The 23,577-nt window shown below is 41.7% G+C and overlaps 1 protein-coding gene across 1 annotated transcript in view; it reads right to left on the reverse strand.

Moving 5' to 3' along the window:
- Nucleotides 1-6,276: 6,276 nt before the first annotated feature.
- The window catches only part of plxnb2b (plexin b2b), a 253,304-nt gene continuing 236,003 nt past the window's right edge, over nucleotides 6,277-23,577 (reverse strand). The window contains exons 30-37 of the mRNA XM_072435874.1: nucleotides 16,901-16,985; nucleotides 15,585-15,736; nucleotides 15,315-15,475; nucleotides 11,471-11,618; nucleotides 9,905-9,969; nucleotides 9,701-9,776; nucleotides 8,714-8,788; nucleotides 6,277-6,408 (exon numbers count right to left, since the gene is read on the reverse strand). Of these exons, the coding sequence (XP_072291975.1) occupies nucleotides 6,304-6,408; nucleotides 8,714-8,788; nucleotides 9,701-9,776; nucleotides 9,905-9,969; nucleotides 11,471-11,618; nucleotides 15,315-15,475; nucleotides 15,585-15,736; nucleotides 16,901-16,985 (867 nt within the window). The 3' untranslated portion in view covers nucleotides 6,277-6,303. The remainder of the gene's footprint in view (nucleotides 6,409-8,713; nucleotides 8,789-9,700; nucleotides 9,777-9,904; nucleotides 9,970-11,470; nucleotides 11,619-15,314; nucleotides 15,476-15,584; nucleotides 15,737-16,900; nucleotides 16,986-23,577) is intronic.

Genomic DNA, 23,577 nt, shown 5'->3' on the forward strand with positions numbered 1-23,577 from the left:
TCGTCTGCATCTTTCATGAGCCAGCGTCACCTTGGGTTCTCTGTCGCTCCAGAAACTTTGGGTTTGGATACATAAATTAAACCTTAAGTTATCTTATGTCTTATGCTCTTACAATGACTAAATACGTTTTTACTTGTACTTGATTTGAATCAGCTTGGGACAAAAGTGGAAAGTGAGAAGAATAAACAGTGACAACAGCTCATGTTTTTGTACACCTGTATTTGTGTCCCAGGACATATGCATAGAGTATACAGTTAGAATACAATATTTCAACATGTTTTACAAAGATTTGTAGAGTATAGGAAACAAGAAATAAAAATTATAACTGCACAGCAGTAAGAAGGTCATTTGAGTATATATTGTCATTTATCGCACACACTGTGGAATAGCTTAAAACACAGGGCAAAAATAAACACCATTAACAATTTAGCGCTATATTCAATTTACACAAAGACCCTTAAATTCAAGAGTGTCGACATTTTCATTTTCAAATCACATTGGCCACTTTTACATGTATTCATTTGGCTTTTGCCTTTGCCACCAAAGTCCTACTAAGCACACAGCACAGACACCCAAAACAACGCACACGTCATAACCGCAACAGAAAAGTGTCAGCCTCTGGGCTCAGCCACAGCTCCTACAGCACGGAAACCACAAGTCCTAAAACACGGCTGTGTCTACAGCACGACCATCGAGTCACCGAGGCTAACAACTGATCTTTAAAACGATATATGCATCAGTATTAAGGCACGTCTTTGGTCAAAGAAAGGCTCTGAAAGAAGCGACTTGCATCAACTCTGTTTGTGACAGGAGAACCACAGGAAACAGCCTAGTCCTGGGCCATACCCTAGACCTAGAACCTAAACCTGCACCTTAGACCTGCACCCTAGACCTGCACCTTAGACCTGCACCCTAGACCTGCACCTTAGACCTGCACCCTAGACCTGCACCCTAGACCTGCACCCTAGACCTGCACCTTAGACCTGCACCCTAGACCTGTACCTTAGACCTGCACCTTAGACCTGCACCTTAGACCAGGTTCAGTCCTTGTTTGGTCCAGGTCTAGTCCTTGTTTGGTCCAGGTCCAGGTTCAGTCCTTGTTTGGTCCAGGTCCAGTCCTTGTTTGGTCCAGGTCTAGTCCTTGTTTGGTCCAGGTCCAGGTTCAGTCCTTGTTTGGTCCAGGTCCAGTCCTTGTTTGGTCCAGGTCCAGTCCTTGTTTGGTCCAGGTCTAGTCCTTGTTTGGTCCAGGTCTAGTCCAGTTTAAATCAGATCTTCCATTGTTTCTTTTTGGGAGAGGAGTCTGAAGTCTTGTCACGTTTTAGACCTTGTTTAATCCTGGTCTAGTCCTGGTCTAAATCCTTGTTTAGACCTGATAGAGTCCTGGTTCAGATCTGGTCTTGCATCGCTTCAGTTTCTGAGAGCAGACTGCAGTAAACAGAGAGGACATGACAGATCCGCAGCCCGTGTGTAATTAGGATCAAGAGTCCCTCCTGCTGATGCCATTACGCGAGTGGCAGAACTCGGCAGCGGGCAGCGCCAAGAGCCATCGGGGGGCAGCAGCCTGCTCCAGATCTGTACCAACTCTCCAGCACAAGACCTGGTTTAGTCCTGTTCAGTACCGGTTCAGTCTTGGTTCACTCCCGGTTTAGTACTAGTTCAGTCCCGATTCAGTCCCGGTTCAGTCCCGGTTCAGTCCCGGTTTTTTATCCTGGTTCAGTCCCTCCTGGTTTAGTACTGGTTTAGTCTCGGTTTAGTCCAGGTTCAGTCCCGGTTCTGTCCCTGTTCAGTCAGTCAGGGTTCAGCTTCTTATTTATAGGTGCCATTTTGAGCACTTTGATCCTGGTCATATTTTGTGTTTCATCCCCGTTTAGTCCGGTTTAGTTGATGCCTGGTATTGCAACCAGGATAAACCCAGAACTAAACCAGGACTAGAACAAGATCAAACCAAGGTCGCATCGGGACTAAAGTTGGCTGAAGTATAGAAGAAATACTGAACACGTGACAGGTGTGAGCCCTTTGTCCCGGTTTAATCCTGGTTTAGTTCCGTTCGAGACCTGACTTCATCAAAGTCAAGACCTGACTAACCCTAGCCTAACCCTAACCGAAGACATTTGCTCGCTCAAAAGACAGAATATATTTTTTTGAATGGCCAACTGCTATGTCACTAGTACTACTCTGAAACCGATGAAAGTCTGGTTCAGTCCTGGTGTAGTCCTGGTGTAGTCCTGGTGTGGTCCTGGTGTAGTCCTGGTGTAGTCCTGGTGTAGTCCTGGTGTAGTCCTGGTGTGGTCCTGGTGTGGTCCTGGTGTAGTCCTGGTGTAGTCCTGGTGTAGTCCTGGTGTGGTCCTGGTGTGGTCCTGGTGTAGTCCTGGTGTAGTCCTGGTGTAGTCCTGGTGTGGTCCTGGTGTAGTCCTGGTGTAGTCCTGGTGTAGTCCTGGTTTAGTCCTGGTGTAGTCCTGGTTCAGTCCCGGTGTAGTCCTGGTTCAGTCCTGGTATAGTCCTGGTTTAGTCCTGGTTTAGTCCTGGTGTAGTCCTGGTGTAGTCCCGGTTCAGTCCTGGTGTAGTCCTGGTTCAGTCCTGGTATAGTCCTGGTTTAGTCCTGGTGTAGTCCTGGTTCAGTCCCGGTGTAGTCCTGGTTCAGTCCCGGTGTAGTCCTGGTGTAGTCCTGGTGTAGTCCTGGTTCAGTCCCGGTGTAGTCTTGGTTCAGTCCCGGTGTAGTCCTGGTTTAGTCCCGGTGTAGTCCTGGTGTAGGCCTGGTGTAGGCCTGGTGTAGTCCTGGTGTAGTCCTGGTGTAGTCCTGGTTCAGTCCCGGTGTAGTCCTGGTTTAGTCCCGGTGTAGTCCTGGTGTAGGCCTGGTGTAGTCCTGGTGTAGTCCTGGTTCAGTCCCGGTGTAGTCCTGGTTTAGTCCCGGTGTAGGCCTGGTGTAGTCCTGGTGTAGTCCTGGTTCAGTCCCGGTGTAGTCCTGGTTCAGTCCCGGTGTAGTCCTGGTTCAGTCCTGGTGTAGTCCCGGTGTAGTCCTGGTTCAGTCCCGGTGTAGTCCTGGTTCAGTCCTGGTGTAGTCCCGGTGTAGTCCCGGTGTAGTCCTGGTTCAGTCCCGGTGTAGTCCTGGTTCACTCCTGCTCTCTCCCTTGTTCACTCCACATCTCGTCTAGTCTCTTTGTTCTCATAGACGTTTTGACAGACATTCTCCGTCTCCTCCGTCCGTCTTTGCTCCATCAGCTTCGCCCAGGACCAGACTAGACTACAATTAAGTCGTCTGTGAAACCTGCAATTTACCGATTACACACAGCGGCGTCTAATGAACCGTGAAATCTCCCTCCCACGCCGCTTCCCCCCCGTCCTGTCGCCTCACACCCCATTACGGCACTATTATATACATGATTACCTCTTTCTATACACTGCGAAAAGTAAAGCTACGTCGGTTAAAATGACTTCTTGGGAGTAGTTTTGACAAGTTTTCAACAATGGCCCCCGTTATCCATTATTATATCGTGTTTCAAGGTACTTCTCGTTGTGTTTCGAGCCATATTTGTAAGAGTATTACGCTTACAACCTTGGACAATAGACTAGCTCGAAACAAGAATTTAAAACGTATGAATTAAGTCAAAGATTTGCGTCATTTTAACCGACGTAGACATTTTTTTGTTTACATTTTTCAAACGCAAAGATACAAAACAAACACGTAAATCATTATCAGCGATAGGCAGCTAGCTTTAGAGTGTCTGATGACGATCGGAAAGGTACAAAATATATATATAAAACAAAAAAAAGGAACAACACATCGTCAGTCGTCTTGGAAATAGTCACAATATTGCTCAATCGCTACCGTTTTAAGAACTCGTGAGCGGACACGTTATTGCAGCGCTAGGATGGAACGGCGGACGCGGAATCGGGATAAAGCGACGACCACAACGACAAAACAAAATTGTAAACGCATCCAAATCAATTTTATTAAAATGTCTTGTGTGCTTTATTCGCAGTGGAATGTATCATGGCACTGTACAATAAAGGGACACGAACTACTGTGCTTTTCAGTGTAAATTCAGTCCAAACATTTTTCGCCGCTTGTTGCTGGAAGTGAATTTAGACTCAGTGATGGTACAAAATACACAAATAACTGGTTCTGTGTATTTATATGTATCACTTTCTGTATTCTGAGATATAAAATGATGTAATATTGATTTGCTCACTTCTGCATTTCTACAAGCGACTTTGGACAAAACGGGACTTTTATTTTAATTTAAATATGCAGTGATTTTGTTTGTACCGTATTTATGTTTGGTTGATGTCTACTCTCTGTTTTGTTCTATTTGATTGTTTTTGTTTTTTCTTGTTAAATTGAAAAAAATAAAAGAAAAAAAGCAGCGCACACCAGAAAGGTTGCTTAGTGCACCTTTAACTTTGTTCTCTTCCAGCAACAAGCCACTGCATCGAGGCTCCAGGCTCCAGGCTCCAGGCTCCAGGCTCCAGGCTCCAGGCTCCAGGCTCCAGGACCAGGACCAGGACCAGGACCAGGACCAGGACCAGGACCAGGCTCCAGGTCCAGCTCCAGGACCAGGCTCCAGATCCGGGTCCAGGCTCCAGGACCAGGCTCCAGGTCCCGGCTCCAGGTCCCGGCTGACCCGCCTCCCTCGTCTCACTTCACACTCACACATAACGTACTCTATATACTGTATATATACGCGTCATAAAAACACCACATACTTGATCCATTTAAAAAGATATTCTCGTCGTTATTATAAAGCTCTCCTCGGAAAGACGGCACGATAAAAAAAATATATACTACAATTTTAAAACCTTTTTTTTCTACACAGAAAGAAATTTGAACATCTGATTGGATCCTGTGACGGGAAGGGGCATAGGTCGCTGCAATGCAATCTGGGAAAAGGGCGTGGACCTTTACAAGTTTGGCAAAGTAGTTTAAGGCGTACCTATGACAGCAACTAACTAACTATCATTTTCACTGACAAGTTCAGAAAGTGTATTAACCTTTTAAACCTTTTTAAATTAAGGAAAGACGCTGTGGGAAAACGTCCTCTCAAATGAAATATCACATTTAATATTGACCTGATTTACTCTACTCAATTACAAAGAGTTCACACATGATAAAGTGTCTAGAGTAGTCCAGGCTTAGACTTGGTTTGGTCTTTGTTTGGTCCTTAATTGGTCTTAATGTAAACCTGGTCTGGTCTTTATTTATTATTAGTAAAGATAAGATTAAGACATTGGTGATAGTTTCAGTTTAGTCCCGGTTTGGTCCATGTCTAGTCCATGTTTTGTCAATAGTTTACAGTTAGTCCTGGTTCTGTTAAAATTAAGATCACAATTAAGACTTTGGCAATAGTCCTGGTTTATCCATGGTTTAGATATGATTTAGACCCGGTTTAGTCCAGGTTTAAATCAAGCTCTATCATGATTTAGTCATAGTTAAAATTGAAATTAAAAACACAATTAAGACTTTGGCAATAGTCCTGGTTGTCTTGCTAAACATGATTTAGACAGGATTTAGACTCAGTTTAGTCCAGGTTTACATCTGTCTTTAGTTAGTCCTAGTTTTGACTAAATTAAGAACACAATTAAGACTTTAGCAGTTTAGTCCTGGTTTAGTCATAGTTTGGGCCTTGTTTGGACATGACTTAGACATAGTTTAGTCCTGGTTTAGTCCTAGTTTGGGCCTTGTTTGGACATGATTTAGACACAGTTTAGTCCTGGTTTAGTCCTAGTTTGGGCCTTGTTTGGACATGATTTAGACACAGTTTAGTCCTGGTTTAGTCCTAGTTTGGGCCTTGTTTGGACATGACTTAGACACAGTTTAGTCCTGGTTTAGTCCTGGTTTGGGCCTTGTTTGGACATGATTTAGACACAGTTTAGTCCTGGTTTAGTCCTAGTTTGGGCCTTGTTTGGACATGATTTAGACAAAGTCTAAGTCATGTCCAAACAAGGTCTGTGGTGACATCGTCCCTCGCCACCACAGACATTGTCTGACTCCATCGCCACCACAGACATTGTTGATTCATTTCTCCCTGTGGCCCTCAGAGGCAACTGTTGTTGTGATTTTGGGCCTTACAAAAATAAATTGATTTGATTTGATTTAGTTTAGTCTTGGTTTAGTCCTAGTTTAGGCCTTTTTTGGACATGACTTAGACACAGTTTAGACCTGGTTTTGAGAGCAAACTCTGCGTTCTACTCTGATTTCCCCACAGCGTTTGACCTTACACCAGAGCGACGCCCCCCTTACGTCACAGGCAGTTTCCGTACTCGACAGCCCCCCCACTCCCCCCCCACGTCCCGCCCGGCGATGCGTTAGAGATCCGTCACTTTGTTTTCCAACGCGGCCGCTATCTGCTGTAGCCGGAGGGTCAGCTGCTTGCTCTGTGCGGCGGGGTCCTCGTCCAGGGACGCGATGATCTGCAAGACATGGAAGAGACCCACGTGAGGAAAGAACGGGGGAAGACACGAACACAACACATCAAGTTGTTTCATGAACATTAAAAAAAAAAAAAAAAAAAGTTTATTTAGTATTATAAAGTCAGCAATGCAGTATCCTTAAGGTTTTGTTTGCGATTGTATAGTTTGTGTTGTAGTTTTGTGACCCAAAGTGTCTCCAATAAGAGATCAAGAGATTTTTTGACCAATACTAATGCTAATGCTAATGCTAATGCTGATGTTTATGTTTTGAAGTACTCATGGTGTGAATAATTGTGACACAAATGTACAAATTGTGCTGTCATGTTAGTAACCACACACACTTTAGTCCTGATTTACCTACACATTATTTAGTTGAGGATTTGTTTAGTCTAAGATTAGATCTTAGACCAAACCAAATTTCCAAAGAGACATTGGTTAATATTTTGAGGAAAACGTCCAAAACGCTAACATTATTCTCTAGTCTTTAATCCTGTTTACAAAAGGCTTTGATCTCAAAAGCTTATCGGCCATGAATGAAACATAACAAGCTTTTTTAAAATCAAGATTATATGGCTAAAAGCTAAAAGTTTATTTAGAATGATATAGTCGGCAAAGCAGTATAATTTAGATTTTGTTTGGGATTGTATAGTTTGTGTTGTAGTTTCATGACCCAAAGTGGCTCCAATAAGAGATCAAGAGATTTAATAATAATGCTAATGTTTATGTTTAGTATTACTCATGGTGTGAATAATTGTGACACAAATGTACACATTGTGCTGCTACGTTAAATCCATTGAATTCTTCTTCCTCTGTGTCACTTCTAAACAACTCCACAAACTCCAGAGATAGAGGAAGTGCAGATTCTTCTTCTGCGTCGCTTAGAGCCTCGAGCGCCCTCTTGTGGTTGTCAATGTGAAAATAATCAACATGTGAAATGCACCAGAGCCAAAACTATGAAAAAAGGTGCGTCTTATAGTCCGGAAAATACGGTACTTCAGTCCTGATTTACCTACACATGTTTAGTGAGGATTTGTTTAGTCTAAGATCGGACCTTAGTCTAAACCACTTTTCCGAAGAGACATTTGTTCATATTTTGAGTTAAAACGCCACTGACATTTGAATCTCTTTTCTTCAATCCCGTCCACAAAAGGCTCTGATCCTAAATCCTCACTGATACAGACTCCCGCCGAGTCCGACTGACACGCAATTGTTTACTTGTTCATTAGATTTTGTTTATCCAGTTTAGTGACCCACAGTGGACGCTCCGAAAATCAATTCCCGGAGCAATTTTCCAATTCGCGTCCCACAGAAATGTTTTCAATTAAAATTTTGTACAATCACTCTTCTGGTATATGGAGAGTGAAGCCAGGGGAGTAAAATGGAAAGGCAGTAATATGGCGGGCAGTGGAGCGTTCAGTGGAAAAGGCTCCGGGCGCGATATGAAAGAAAAAGCACAGGAAATGTGTCTCACCCAGAGTGCTTAGGACCAATTTATTTATGTGCTATTCCCAACTTTTAACACTTTTTCATTTCGCTGTACGGTACACTGTTAAAAGTCCTGCAGGCAAGTGTTCGCGACAAGTCCTTTTTGAATCTTTTTTACAGAACAATGAATGTTTAAGTCATGAAGTAATTGGACAAGATGTAAAATTCAGCTGATTTGCCCTGAATCTGTGGAAAAAAAAAGATTTGCTTTTATGTCAAGAGAAGCTATATGTGATAAACTGAATATAAGGAGAGGCAATATTAATTACACTGTGTTTATAAGTGCTGCAACTAATGATTTAACTAATTATTCCTTTTTGAAGACATAATAAAGGTTAAAATTGAAGGAGAGTATTTGCCAATTTAACGTAATATTGATAACAATACAAAATGGTTTATTCCTTTTTTTGACATTTTGATTTAAAAACGCCACTTATCTTGTGCTATGATTTTTTTGTCTTCTTTTTAAAAATAATGTATGGCTGTTGTTGGATCATCACAGCAGTTCTAGTATTTATAACTGGATTATTTAATTATTTGCAGCAGGTTTTGATCAATCGTGTCGTTATATTATTCTTGTTGAATCGTGTTTACATTTTAATATTTAAGTTAAGTATAAAGATTAAATAATACATTCTTGTGGTTTTTTTGTGATTTGTTTTCCAATTTACAATTTTCACAAACGTAAGTATTTTAAAATGTATCATAACCTGAGAGAAGAGCATCCAGAAGCGATATCGTAGTGGCTAAAGTACAAGTTGTACAAGCAGTTTAAAAAGTAGTAGTAGTAGTAGTAATAGTAGAAGTAATAGTGACTTACCCCATCGTAGTATTTGCTGGCGTACTGGTACAGCTGATGCAGAGCCACTTGTGTGTTCAGTTTGTCTGTGTGAGACTGAAATAAAATGACAATAACAATTAAACAAGTAACAATATTATTAAAAAGTTTTTATTTATATTATATACTGAATTTACTACAACCAATCTGTAATATTGTATGATTAGGAGTTGTTGGTATTGTATTTAAAGTATAATTAAAGAACAGGACCAAACCAAGTCTAGACCAGGACTAGAACAGGACTAGAACTGGACCAAATAAAGTAGTTCCTTTCACAACGAACTCCTCAATTAAAAAGCCTTCATCACAAAACAACAAAAATAATACAAGTTTAGAAGAGAAACAACACCAATGTTCCTTTTGTTTTTCACAGTTAAATATATCACTGTAAAAGGGCTTTGATGACAGAAAACTGCGTAACCTTTAGAGAAAGTAGCATCATTAAAGAAAGTTTGACACACTGAAAATATACTATATAAATATATATATACATAATATCACTACTACCACAAAACCCTTAAAGCATTCAAGTGTGAGGTGATATGTTAAGAAGACGTTTCACAGAGCCACATTTGTCGGCCCAGTTCACCTCAGCGCCTACAGCCCCTCGGAGCCCCCTCGGAGCCCCCTCGGAGCCCCCCTCGGAGCCCCACATAGAACCACATAAAAAACGAAAGCTTTTTACTAAAGTTTTGAAATACCAATTTTAAAATCTACCTTTCAAGCAATAAATAAACGTATTTCAAACAGATTAGGAAAATGATTAAAGTGTGAAAAGGAATGATCTGAAAAGAAACAAGTGAATAGACTTTTCTAGCTGTTTTTATTTGTATATTTCAGTTTTTTTTTAAGTTTAGATGTCAACTCAATGTATGAAAGTGCTAGTATCTAGAGTATTTGTATTGTATTTGTAGTACACGTAGCATTCTCAGCAGCAGTATTAGTAGAAGTCGTGGTAAAGAGTCTCACCCGCGACACTTCGGCCAGATGCGTGTTCATGTCCTGGTCACTGACGGACACCATCTGTCGAATCCCACTGTAATAACTGAACACACACACACAAACACACAAACACACAAACACACAAACAAACAAACAAACAAACAAACACACATTTCAGGTCAGTGACAACAAACAGACGGATTGGGTTTGTGCTGCAGAAGAGTCACTCACTCGTCCACCATCTTCTTGTAGGTGGAGATCTCCTTTGCATAGAGTAGTTTGTTACTGGGAGAGTCCTGCAAACAGAGAGCATCTTCAGGTTAATACAACAGGTTATTTCGTCGCTCGCGCAGACACGGGCGAGTAAAGAAAAGGTCGATGTGCTTTCACTCTGCTTAGGTAGATCATTAAAGCTGCACTAGGTAACTTTTCACTAGAGCGTTAATTTTGTATGCTTTACTTTACTTTTTTAATGCTTTTATAATGCTCTACTTTTACTTTTTTTAACGTTTTGTATGCTTTACTTTTACTTTTTTAATGCTTTATTTTTTAAATGCTTTTTTATGGCTTTACTTTTTTAATGCTTCATTTTTTTTTAAATAATGCTTTACCCTTTTCATGCTTTTTATGCTTTATCTAACATTTTATGCTTTACTTTTTTATGCTTTACTTTTTTAATGCTTCATTTTACTTTTTTAATGCTTTACTTTTTTATGTTTTCATTTGTTATGCTTTACTTTTTTAATGCTATTTTTATGCTTTAATTTAATTTTTTTAATGCTTTATTTTTAAATGCTTATTTATGCTTCACTTTTACTTTTTTATGCTTTGTTTTTAAAATATTTTTTATGCTTTCTTTTTTTTCCCTTTACTTTTACTTTTTTAAGCTTTACTTTTTTATGCTTTCATTTTCTAATGCTTTACTTTGACTTTTTAATGCTTTACTTTTTTATGCTTTACTTTTACTTTTTTAAGCTTTACTTTTTTATGCTAACATTTTTATGCTTTCCTTTTACTTTTTTATGCTTTACTTTTAAACATTTTTTTATGCTTTACTTTTTTAAAGCTATTTTCATGCTTTGTGTTTACTTTTTGAATGCTTTATTTTTTAAATGCTTTTCTTAATGCTTTATTTCAGTTTTTATGCCTTTTTGAATGCTCTCCTCCTGAGTTTGTGCTCGCTCTTGGTGCACGCGTCCATGAACGTTTGCGCGATGACGGAGAGCGCCTCCTCCTCCACCTCCTCCTCCTCTTCCTCTTCCTCCACCACCCCCTCTAACTCCTCCTCCATCACCCCCTCTAACTCCTCCTCCATCACCCCCTCTAACTCCTCCTCTAACTCCTCCTCCACCACCTCCTCCTCTTCCTCCTCCTCCACCACCCCCTCTAACTCCTCCTCCACCACCCCCTCTAACTCCTCCTCTAACTCCTCCTCCACCACCTCCTCCTCTTCCTCTTCCTCCACCACCCCCTCTAACTCCTCCTCCACCACCCCCTCTAACTCCTCCTCTAACTCCTCCTCCACCACCTCCTCCTCTTCCTCCTCCTCCACCACCCCCTCTAACTCCTCCTCCACCACCCCCTCTAACTCCTCCTCTAACTCCTCCTCCACCACCTCCTCCTCTTCCTCTTCCTCCACCACCCCCTCTAACTCCTCCTCCACCACCCCCTCTAACTCCTCCTCTAACTCCTCCTCCACCACCTCCTCCTCTTCCTCCTCCTCCACCACCCCCTCTAACTCCTCCTCTTCCTCCTCCACCACCTCCTCCTCTAACTTCTCCTCCACCTGGGACTCACCCGGCTGAGTTTGTGCTCGCTCTTGGTGCACGCGTCCATGAACGTTTGCGCGATGACGGAGAGCGCCGCGTCCACCACCTCCGACACGTGGACGTCGAAGATGAAGTGAGGATTCTTCAGGATGTTCACCCAGAAGCGCAGAGGAAGACTGTGCAGACGGGGCAGAGAGCGGGGCAGAGAGCGGGGCAGAGAGCGGGACATACGCTTTAGTGTCATTATCAAAGAGGTTATTAAGAGCCTAACAAGAGCGCGATTCTGGCGAGTGAATAAAGTGTGTAAAACGGCCGTGAAAAGTACAGACGTTACAGTAAAGCGTTGACGGAAAAGTTTGAGTCCCGAGACGACGACTCTCCATCTGGCGTGATGAGCTTTAGACGCCGGCCTTGTTGCCTCACACCAACACCTCTTCCTTTTGTTCTGGCGTGTATCGCAGCTCGAGGGGATAAGTATCTTTTGACAGTCGAGTACACGCTTTAAGTATAACCTGACAAGTACAGGTTTTAGGATTTGACAAAGTGACGCCTCTGTCTGTGTTATTATCCTGCACTGAACTCGAAGAACTGCCTCGCTGTCGAACAACGCACATCCGAGACTATGAAGAGGAAGATGGACCTAGACCTGGATCAGACTAGGCTTAGATCTGTGATGTCATAAATCCTGATTTAGACCGAGGTTTGAGGTTTTATTCAATTATTATCAGGGACATCGCACAAAAAACATGAACCTTTTAAAAACTAAACGAGTCATAGGTTTTAGCAACAAACGTTTCAAAGGTTTAGTACAAAAGTCCTGACTTAACCCTGCATTACTGAGGGTTGGTTTAGTTTTTAGTCAAAGTTAGTCTCTGTTAAATCTTGGTTTAGTTTGATTGGGTTTAAATTACGGGTTTAATCCTCATGTGATTCTTGTTTAGTTCTGGTTTAGTCTGAGTTCAGTTCTATTATTTAGTCTTTGTTTATTCTTGGTTTATTCTGGGTTTAATCTGGGTTTAGCCCTGGTTTAGTCCTAGATTAGTCCTAGATTAGCCCTGGTTTAGTCCTAGATTAGTCCTGGTTTAGCCCTGGTTTAGTCCTAGATTAGTCCTGGTTTAGTCCTGGTTTAGTCCTAGATTAGTCCTGGTTTAGTCCTGGTTTAGCCCTGGTTTAGTCCTGGTTTAGTCCTGGTTTAGCCTTGGTTTAGCCCTGGATTAGCCCTGGTTTAGTCCTGGATTAGCCCTGGTTTAGCCCTGGTTTAGACCTGGTTTAGCCCTGGTTTAGCCCTGGATTAGCCCTGGATTAGCCCTGGATTAGCCCTGGTTTAGTGCTGGTTTAGCCTTGGTTTAGTCCTGGATTAGCCCTGGTTTAGTGCTGGTTTAGACCTGGTTTAGCCCTGGTTTAGTCCTGGTTTAGTCCTGGTTTAGTCCTGGTTTAGCCCTGGTTTAGCCCTGGATTAGCCCTGGATTAGCCCTGGTTTAGTGCTGGTTTAGCCTTGGTTTAGTCCTGGTTTAGTCCTGGTTTAGTCCTGGTTTAGTCCTGGTTTAGCCCTTGTTTAGCCCTGGTTTAGCCTGGTTTAGCCTTTAGTCTTCCATTTTAACACACAAACCCTTTCAAACATTCCCCCTCCAGCTGAACAACAACAGATCCAGTGATTACCAGAACACGCGCGCTCTTCATCAAATCTTTGCAAATCATGTAAAAATCAAAACTTTGCCCTAGAACAGTCACTCCTTTCTGGAAGCTTCTGCTCCCTGATTACGCCGAGTCTTTGGAGACGTACAAAACACGCCGCATGTAAAATTCATCTCGCTCCGGCGCCGTCTCCAGGGGGATCGCCGCGTCTCCAACACAATGGGAAGCAAAAAATAGCAATGTAGCGATAATCACGGAATTAAATTAGCCTGGGACATAATTAGCATGTTTGTTTGTTGTTCTGCCTCGTACACATATTCATTATTTAATGTCTGGCCCGTCTCTCTCTCTCTCGACTCGATAAACAGAACGGCTGGCTGCGGTCGGCGGCGGCGTGGCGAGGACGAGAGGTAATTAAATCGCTCATCCTTGGTCCGCGCGTGGCCCGCTCGCTCTCGCTCGCGCTCGCCGACACGTCAATCATCCGGATCTACATGCGACACGCGGTGGAGCCTCACGTCGCCGTGACACTGATTTATGCGCTTAAATGTCAACACGGGGGGATCGCGGACTCATCGAGATTTGTTGCCCGTCGCGTTCAAAGGCGTCGGCGATGAGGGGTTTCCGGGGAAGTTATTATTATAATGCGGGGGAATCATATCGGAAAGTTAGATTGTGTTGTTGTGTCGATAGTTGTTGGCCAGTTGTTGTTTTTGTATTTTGTACATTGTAAATATGTACTGTATTTTTATTGATTGACGCGGTTCAGGACCAATCTGTGACATAGGAGCTGTGCATATGTTATTATTATATATTATTGTGCCGTGCGTGATTATTTACGTCACAATAGAATCATAAAGACTAAATAAAGAATGATTTTTGGGGGGATAAATTCGTTTTTTGTGGTTGTTGAATTACAAGCTGTGATGATTTTAGGAGCCTTTCATCAAAAAAGTTAAGTGTTTTTTTGAAAATCTTGCAGTTTATGTCAAATTGATGGTTCTGAAAGTTTGATTTTGTAAAGCTGGTCACACTTTGAGGAGCGGTGATGTGTAAAGAATTTTTTTTAAAAGGATTTTTCTGTTGATTTAGTCGTGATGTTAGGGATCATCTAAAAATGGGTTGAAGCTGAAAAGACGTAATATTTTTCGTCTTGGGGGGTTGAACCTACATTTCGTCTTTTTGTTGCTTTGAAGCTTCAATACATCGTTGTCGCAGTCATTGTTTTGAAATGCTAAAAAACTCTCTCAGCAACAAACATTAGGCCAACATTAGGCCAACTATTAATTAGGCGGCGGGTGCGGCGCGGAGCACGGGGAGTGCGTACGGGGGAGCACGGCGCGCAGTGCCCCGTGCGAGGGAGCACCCGCCCCGCTCCCCGCGATGGCCAGACTTGAATAAACGTATAATACAAAAAACTAAAATTTGAAATGGTGACATCACTTACGCACAGGTATATTATTTTATTGATATCAATATTTATTTAATTATCAGCAATCAAAGTTAGTCTGTGTTAAGTCTTGGTTTACATTGATATTACGGGTTTAATCCTCCTGTGATTCTTGTTCAGTCCTGGTTTAGTCCGAGTTCAGTCCTCATTTATTATTTAGTCCTTGTTTCTTGGTTTAATCCTTGCTTAATCTGGGTTTAGTCTGAGTTCAATTCTCATTTCTTGTTTAGTCCAGGTTTAGTCTTAGTTTAACCCCGGTTTAGCCCCGGTTTAGCCCCAGTTTAGCCCCAGTTTAGCCCCGGTTTAGCCCCGGTTTAGCCCCGGTTTAGCCCCGGTTTAGCCCCGGTTTAGCCCCGGTTTAGCCCCGGTTTAGTCCTGGTTTAGCCCCGGTTTAGTCCCGGTTTAGTCCCGGTTTAGTCCCGGTTTAGCCCGGTTTAGTCCAGGTTTAGCCCAGGTTTAGTCCTGGTTTAGCCCTGGTTTAGCCCTGGTTTAGCCCTGGTTTAGCCCAGGTTTAGCCCAGGTTTAGCCCAGGTTTAGTCCTGGTTTAGCCCTGGTTTTGATCTGGTTTAGTCCAGGTTCAGCCCTGGTTTAGTCCCGGTTTAGTCCTAGTTTAGTCCAAGTAGAGAGCAATTACGGGACCTTAAATTAGTTGCAAGTTAAAGAGTGTCCTTTCTCTTTCGCTGTTTATTCTGTTTTTTATTCAGGTTTAGTCCAGTTTTCTTTAAAAAATCAATTCAAATCCAATAATCAAGAAAAACAAAAAGCTGATCGGACTGAGAGGTTTCACCTGTTGGTCTTCCAGATGTGGATCGTCTCCTCGTCCACGTTGTTGTGCTTCAGCGCCTGCTCGTCCAGGAAGTCGAAGAAATACTTGACGGCCGGCGGAATGACCCCGCCCGAACACAACACGCTCCGGAAGAAGTCGTCCACGAACTGCTGCAGCGTGCCCTGAGCGCGGAGGGGGAAAACGACAATAAAACGTGACGTCGTCGTGACTACGCGAGGATCGGACAATCGGAGAAGCCTTAAATGTGGATGCTTTGCCCCGCGCTCGCACCTTCACGGAGAGCAGCCGCGTGAGATAGATTTCCGTGATGGCTTTGGTCATGGACTTGTCCTTGATGCTTCCGCGCTTGGACTTGATCTCGTCCAGCTCCTCCGCCGGCCGGACCAGGTGGAACACTTTGTCGTCCTCCAGCAGCGCGTTTCCTACACAGAAATATCCCGTGGGTCAGCTTTGGGATGTGACGAGGGCTGAATGCTGAGCGCAAATGAGAGCATTTATCGTTATTATTATTAAAAACGCAGTGTTTACTTGATAAATCGTGATGTAATTAACCAATGATATGTTTGCTTATCATGTTATTTCCAAACTATTGTCAAAAGAAGATTAAATTCTGTCCAACCGGAACAAATTATTCATATTTCATATATTATTATTTACCGTATTTTCCGGACTATAAGAGTTTTGGTTGGGGTGCGACTTATACTCCAGAGCGACTTGTGATATTAAGTCGTTATTTTCACACTGACAACCACAAGAAGGCGCTCTAGGCTCTAAGCCAAGCAGAAGAAGAATCTGCACTTCCTCTACCTCTGGAGTTTGTGGAGTTGTTTAGAAGTGACACAGAGGAAGAAGAATTAAATGTATTTAGTGATTTGGGGTAAAACTGATGCTTTGGTAAACTTGTTAGCATGTTCTTTATGCTATAGTTATCTGAATAACTGTTAATATGTTACGTTAACATACCAGACACTTACCACAGTTCTGTCTGTGCGTCATGTAGCTGAAGGTGTTAGCGTTAGCATACGTACACCTATTCACCATGTTCTCTCATCTGTTATTATTTTAAATTGCATTTCAAGATGAAATGTCTGTTCTTGGTCTTGGATTTTATCAAATACATTTCCCCCAAAAATGCGACTTATACTCAATAAAATACGGCAATTGTCTGAATTTAGTCCTTCTTAAATGTAGTTCTGTCCTGTAATAGTGTTGTAACCTAAAGTGTTCATTAATTGCGATGTTTATTCTCACAATAACAGTTAAATGTGAAATCGTGACATCCTTTTCGCCGTCTTCTGCTTTTTGCACCGGAAAACGTACATTTTGCTGTAATTTCCTGGCGAAAACATCTAAACAACACAGAACAAAAGAAACAGAACACCTCATCAACGATTCAAAAAGTGTCCATAAAAAGCCTGGAGATGAAAGCGTGCATTATAGTTCAGGGGAAGTGCATAAAACGCTGTCTATTTGCATGTCCAATGAGCGCGGGGAGTTTGTGAAATGTCGACGGTGAACCCACGGGGGAGAACGCCTCGGTGCCCACGGGCGAAACGTGGCATCGCGACACGAGTAAACATACGTACGTTCTTCGTGGTTTTCGTGGTTCTGGTCGTAATTTTGCTGCGTGTGAAGAACTCTGGACAAAACCAATGTGGCGTTGTCTCTTACCTGCGAAAACGAGAAAACATGATCGATTAAACGACACAAACACAGCAGAACATTGATAAAAGACAAATAACCACAGTTTGAAGTGTTTGTCGGTGTCTTCTGCCATATTAAATGAGTTATGTCCATCCAGAGTGTCATTGTTCCTCACACAGATCTTCAGTGTGTCATTGTTCCTCACACAGATCTTCCGTGTGTCATTGTTCCTCACACAGATCTTCCGTGTGTCATTGTTCCTCACACAGATCTTCAGTGTGTCATTATTCCTCACACAGATCTTCAGTGTGTCATTGTTCCTCACACAGATCTTCCGTGTGTCATTGTTCCTCACACAGATCTTCCGTGTGTCATTGTTCCTCACACAGATCTTCAGCGTGTCATTGTTCCTCACACAGATCTTCAGCGTGTCATTGTTCCTCACACAGATCTTCAGCGTGTCATTGTTCCTCACACAGATCTTCAGTGTGTCATTGTTCCTCACACATATCTTCAGCGTGTCATTGTTCCTCACACAGATCTTCAGTGTGTCATTGTTTCTCACACAGATCTTCAGCGTGTCATTGTTCCTCACACAGATCTTCAGTGTGTCATTGTTCCTCACACAGATCTTCAGCGTGTCATTGTTTCTCACACAGATCTTCAGCGTGTCATTGTTCCTCACACAGATCTTCAGCGTGTCATTGTTCCTCACACAGATCTTCAGCGTGTCATTGTTCCTCACACAGATCTTCAGTGTGTCATTGTTCCTCACACAGATCTTCAGCGTGTCATTGTTTCTCACACAGATCTTCAGCGTGTCATTGTTCCTCACACAGATCTTCAGCGTGTCATTGTTCCTCACACAGATCTTCAGTGTGTCATTATTCCTCACACAGATCTTCAGTGTGTCATTGTTCCTCACACAGATCTTCAGTGTGTCATTATTCCTCACACAGATCTTCAGTGTGTCATTGTTCCTCACACAGATCTTCAGTGTGTCATTGTTCCTCACACAGATCTTCAGAGTGTCATTGTTCCTCACACAGATCTTCTGCGTGTCATTATTCCTCACACAGATCTTCAGCGTGTCATTGTTCCTCACACAGATCTTCAGCGTGTCATTGTTCCTCACACAGATCTTCAGCGTGTCATTGTTCCTCACACAGATCTTCAGTGTGTCATTGTTCCTCACACAGATCTTCAGTGTGTCATTGTTCCTCACACAGATCTTCAGCGTGTCATTATTCCTCACACAGATCTTCAGCGTGTCATTATTCCTCACACAGATCTTCCGTGTGTCATTGTTCCTCACACAGATCTTCCGTGTGTCATTGTTCCTCACACAAATCTTCCGTGTGTCATTGTTCCTCACACAGATCTTCAGCGTGTCATTGTTCCTCACACAGATCTTCAGCGTGTCATTGTTCCTCACACAGATCTTCAGCGTGTCATTGTTCCTCACACAGATCTTCAGCGTGTCATTGTTCCTCACACAGATCTTCAGTGTCATTGTTCCTCACACAGATCTTCAGTGTGTCATTGTTCCTCACACAGATCTTCAGTGTGTCATTGTTCCTCACACAGATCTTCAGCGTGTCATTATTCCTCACACAGATCTTCAGCGTGTCATTGTTCCTCACACAGATCTTCAGCGTGTCATTGTTCCTCACACAGATCTTCAGTGTGTCATTGTTCCTCACACAGATCTTCAGCGTGTCATTGTTCCTCACACAGATCTTCAGTGTGTCATTGTTCCTCACACAGATCTTCAGCGTGTCATTGTTCCTCACACAGATCTTCAGTGTGTCGTTATTCCTCACACAGATCTTCAGTGTGTCATTGTTCCTCACACAGATCTTCAGTGTGTCATTGTTCCTCACACAGATCTTCTCCAGCTCCAAACACTCTCACTGGAGTTCAGATTTGTGGTACATTAGGTTCTATTTCTCCTTTAGATGTTTTTTCTGCTCGATGCCAATGATTTGACCCTTCTCGAACATCTGTTGTGAATCTATAACCACGGGATTCGTCTTTCCACGTGGTTGTTTCTGAATTTTTTGGGCACTCTAGCAGGAAGCACAAGCGTTTGACACACTGTAGAAGAAGACGGCAGTGCTGTGTGTTTTATTACAATCCAACTCATATTCACTGAGAACTTGGACTAATTAGACATGTGACAACGTGGGCACCTGCGGGTTATTGAAAGATATTATGTGCAATACATTTTTTATGAGTACATTTCATTGGCGTGACTTTTATAGCTGTACAGCCTGAAAACTACGGTAAGTATTTGAAGGATACAGTTGAAGTAACGTTTTCTCCATGGAGTTTATTGCTTTGCCGGGCATTGAACGTCCCTCTCCCGACAGACAAGCGGGTCCTGTTTTCCCAAGGTTTAACATACAGGCAAAGTAATGACATCGCCATGGAGACAAGCACTCGGTTGACCGTCCGCCAGAAAGAAAGTTATGAAGTGCACCTTGAATTTCATCTTCAACAGCAGCTGTATACTGTATATATATATTGCACTTTTTGGTATTTACATTTTATAATTCATCCACTCCATACTGGCTAAAATGAAAAAAAATAAAAATAATAATAAATAAATAAAATAAATAAAATAAATAAAATAAATAAAATAAATAAAATAAATAAAATAAATAAAATAAATAAAATAAATAAAATAAAATAAATAAAATAAATAAAATAAATAAAATAAAATAAAATTCAAAATAGAATGAAATAAAATAAAATCATCAATTTTGCCCGAGAACAAAAGAATGAACTGGTCCGAGTGGAAATTAATCTAATTTGTTTGACGAGCGCTTGGATTTTACTTGCATTTTACTTGCATTTTACTTGCATTTTCATACCAATTAATTTTAGCAGTACAATGTTGTTTTTATTGTATGCTATCTATTATAAACACATGCATCTTTAGCAGGAGTCGTGTGTGAAGTCGGTGGTCGATGTTTTCGCCCGAGAGAGGTTTCAGAGGTGTTTACTGGTCATTTTCTTTGGCTCGTCCCACTATTGAGCAACGAACAAACACTGCGATTAGCACTACTCCAACAGCTCCCAATGAATCTATAACGGCTCGACCCTCGTTTCAAGAAAGAGAGGAGCGGGAAAGAGAGGGAGAAACGCAGGGCACAGGATAAAGAGCAAGACAAAGAGAGATGGATGAGAGAAGCCAAGCGAAAAGAGAGACCGGGAAGCAGAGGAAGAGATGAAGACGGAGACGACGTGGGGAAGAGATGAGGAGGAAAGGATGAGAACGAGAGAGAGAAGGAGGCGGAAAGAACGACGAGGATTTAAACGGCAGGACGGAGGGGGCATGTTTGCGGTGACCTTTAGTTTATCGGGATCGATTCGCGCTCATGAAGATTTAGTGGCGGAGTGAAAGCGGTCGGCGAGACACTGGGGGAGGTTAAAGTCCGCCGCCGAAAGTACCCACATAAATCCCGAAGAAATGTTTGGTTATAAATGCTACTGAACACACAGAGGTAGATTTTAAAAAGAGTATAAAGACGACGCTTGCAGAGGCTGTCAGAAGTTATAGAGGCTGTGACGGATTTTACCAGGATCAAACCGGGACCGGCAGAGAACAAAGTTTCAAGATGACGTATTATGCTTTTTTCCCAAAGTATTTACTGATGAAATATGACATAAGTAGATCATAGTTCTGCATTTTGCTCATTGTAAATTACTATGTTTATCCGAAACAGCTTCAGGAGCGGCACATTTTCATCTACAATATTTTATTTGAGAAAAATGTGTTTTTTTTACCCACATGACTTGACGAATAATTGCGACCGAGTGCGGAAATGTGGGCGGGGATAGGGGGAAGGCCATAGTTTTGCATTTTGCTCATTGTAGATTACTACGTTGATTTGAAACAGCTTCAGGAGCGGCACATTTTCATCTACGCTGTTTTATTTGAGAAAGGGATAGGGGGAAGGTGAAAACAGGAATTTTCACCTTTTCAAGTATTACTCATTAACACGAGAAAAACGGTCAAAAATCAGTCAAAAATAGGGCTGCAACTAATGATTGCTTTGGTAATGGGTTAAGCACTTATTCTTTTGATGAATAAGTAAGTTTTTTAGGACATGAATGTGAGTGTTTTATGAAATAAGATCAAGATGAGGCTAAAGTAGCCGTGTGAGGACATCCATCCATCAAAAACACACATTATTGTTATTATTACTTCTGCTTTGTGTCATAAAACCTATTTTCTTAGCCCCGTAAACTATTATACAATTACTTAATTTGTTTCTTAGTATCTATCACTGATGAGTTGCCATTAATTGATTCACCGGTTGTAGCCATAAATCAAACTAAAACTCCATATAATGATGAGGGAACGTGTTTAGAAGTTCAGAAATGTTGATTTTTGCATAATACATTTTCCTAACATCCGCATTCGTCAAAGTTTTCATTTTCTAAAGCAAAATTCACAACTTTCAGTGTTTTTTTTTCCTACGTTCACAGAAAAACTAACAACCCGGTGAACAGAGCAACAGTGCTACTTCTGGATGAAAAAACTGCTTCTTAATTAGATGCAGACAGGGCTTTATACAAACTAGACAAAGTAGTACTGTTTGGAGGCAAAAAGTAACGATTGTAATAAAATAATAGATGTATAATATGTCCAAAACTATGAAGATTTGCCAGCTCTTAATGTGAAAAGTCTGTGCAGAGGTAGAAGAAGATTAGCAAGACATTTTAGTGCCAAACCTGGATTTATTTATTTAAAGGGGAAAAATGAGCAGTTTCAAACTATTCCTTGCACACTAAACTGGACAGATTATTTGCTGAAAGGTTCCAAGAAAAAAATACAGTTATGCACATTTTAGTCCGCAAATAAAACCCGACTGCTCCCCGTTTTATGTCCGAATAACGTATGAACTTTACACAACCACAACAAGACATTTTTATCGCATAAAATGGTAGTATTTATCGTTTTTAATTTCTTCTGCGCGTTCAACTTTTCTTTGCGGAGTCGCCGCCTCTGCCCCCAAGTCCGTCATAAAGCGACATAAAAAGTGTGCCGGGGCCAAATCGATTGCCAGGGTTTATTTAAAAAGTCAGGCTTTCTGCAGGATTAGAGATGCGTTTTATAAAAGCACAAAATGTTCACTTTTACAGCAGCCGTTTGCACGTACAGAAAACATAACACGTCTCATGCTTATTTCTGACTCTGTATTTTTAGTGCGCCCCGGTGTGGGCGTATATAATGCATAACATGTTTATTGGCTGCGGGAGATATTTCAAAAAGTTACACCGACTTCCCGTGGATCTGCCGCGTGAGGGTGGAAGTGTAATCATCCAGGACTGATAGGGAACTAAACCAGGTCCACAACGGGTTTAAAACGAGCGCTAAACCGGGACTAATCCAAGACTCGGGACTAAAAAAGAAAAGAAAAGAGTAAATTATGATGGCTCAGTCTGGTCTTCACTGGTGCAAGGACAGATCTAAACCAGGATAAAACGGTTGAAAGCATATGGACATTATCAGTACAATGTCCACCTTAAAACCTTAAAAAGTCCATCTTAAAAGTGGGTCTAAACGAGGATTAAGACAAACTTTTTGAATGACAACGTAAAATTAACGAGACAAAAACAATCAGATAAAAAAGTACTTTACATTTAGTACTTTCGTGGACAACAGACTGAATTGAAAAATACTTTATTTTGCTTCTAAACTGGACCCAATTTTTTTTTTTAGTCCTTGACTTGAGTAATCACAATTACAGATTAACCAAATAATATTCACATCCCTTGTGTTGCTGTTGTTATTATTCAAAAAAATAAGAATAAAAATAAAAACTCAATTTTGATACTAACATGGCACAACACTCGCAATTCCAGGTCTAATACCACTATAATATATATATATTTTTAGACATCAAACTGTGATTTTCTGCATAAAGGAAAAGTATTTTATCATGTAGCTCAGATAAAACTCAAGATCATTCAAAAACTGTTAAAAGGTGTAATGGACGATTTTGAACGAAGCTGAAGTCAAAACGAATTTTGACGAAGCTGGACAAAGTCATCAAGAAGTCCAGCTCCGTCCTGGGCTGTGCTCTGGACTCGGTGCAGGAGGTGGGGGACAGGAGGGTCCTGGCTAGATTCACATCTATGCTGGACCATGAGTGTCACCCCCTGCAGGACACTCTGTCCGCTCTGGAGAGCAGCAATGGTATTTATGTATTTATTTATTCATTTGTCTATGGGAGTTTTTATTTATTTATAGGAGATCTTCTACTGAAAGTGTTTTTCAGACTTCCTATAAGTGATCTGTTCTTCTGTATCTACCTCTGTATCTACCTGCGTTGCACCAATGAAATTTCCCCATGTGGGACAATAAAGGAATATCTTATCTTATCTTATCTTTTTCGCCGATTTGAGAACTCAGGCGGAAGTGCGCATGCGCCCTCCCCCTGTGCAGACGCACAAAAAAGCAAAGTGCCTTTGTTTATTAGCGCGATGGATCGCATCGCATCTCTCGTCTCCCATAGATTTTCAGTCTCTTCTGAGTCAGCTCGAACTGACTTTCTCTGTCTTAATTTTGTCCCGTACACTGATGGAACTATATTATGATAGATCC

This window comes from Eucyclogobius newberryi, unplaced genomic scaffold (assembly GCF_026437365.1).
Source record: "Eucyclogobius newberryi isolate DKJ021-1_F unplaced genomic scaffold, fEucNew1.0.hap1 SCAF_7, whole genome shotgun sequence".
In the NCBI taxonomy this organism is placed as follows: domain Eukaryota; kingdom Metazoa; phylum Chordata; class Actinopteri; order Gobiiformes; family Gobiidae; genus Eucyclogobius; species Eucyclogobius newberryi.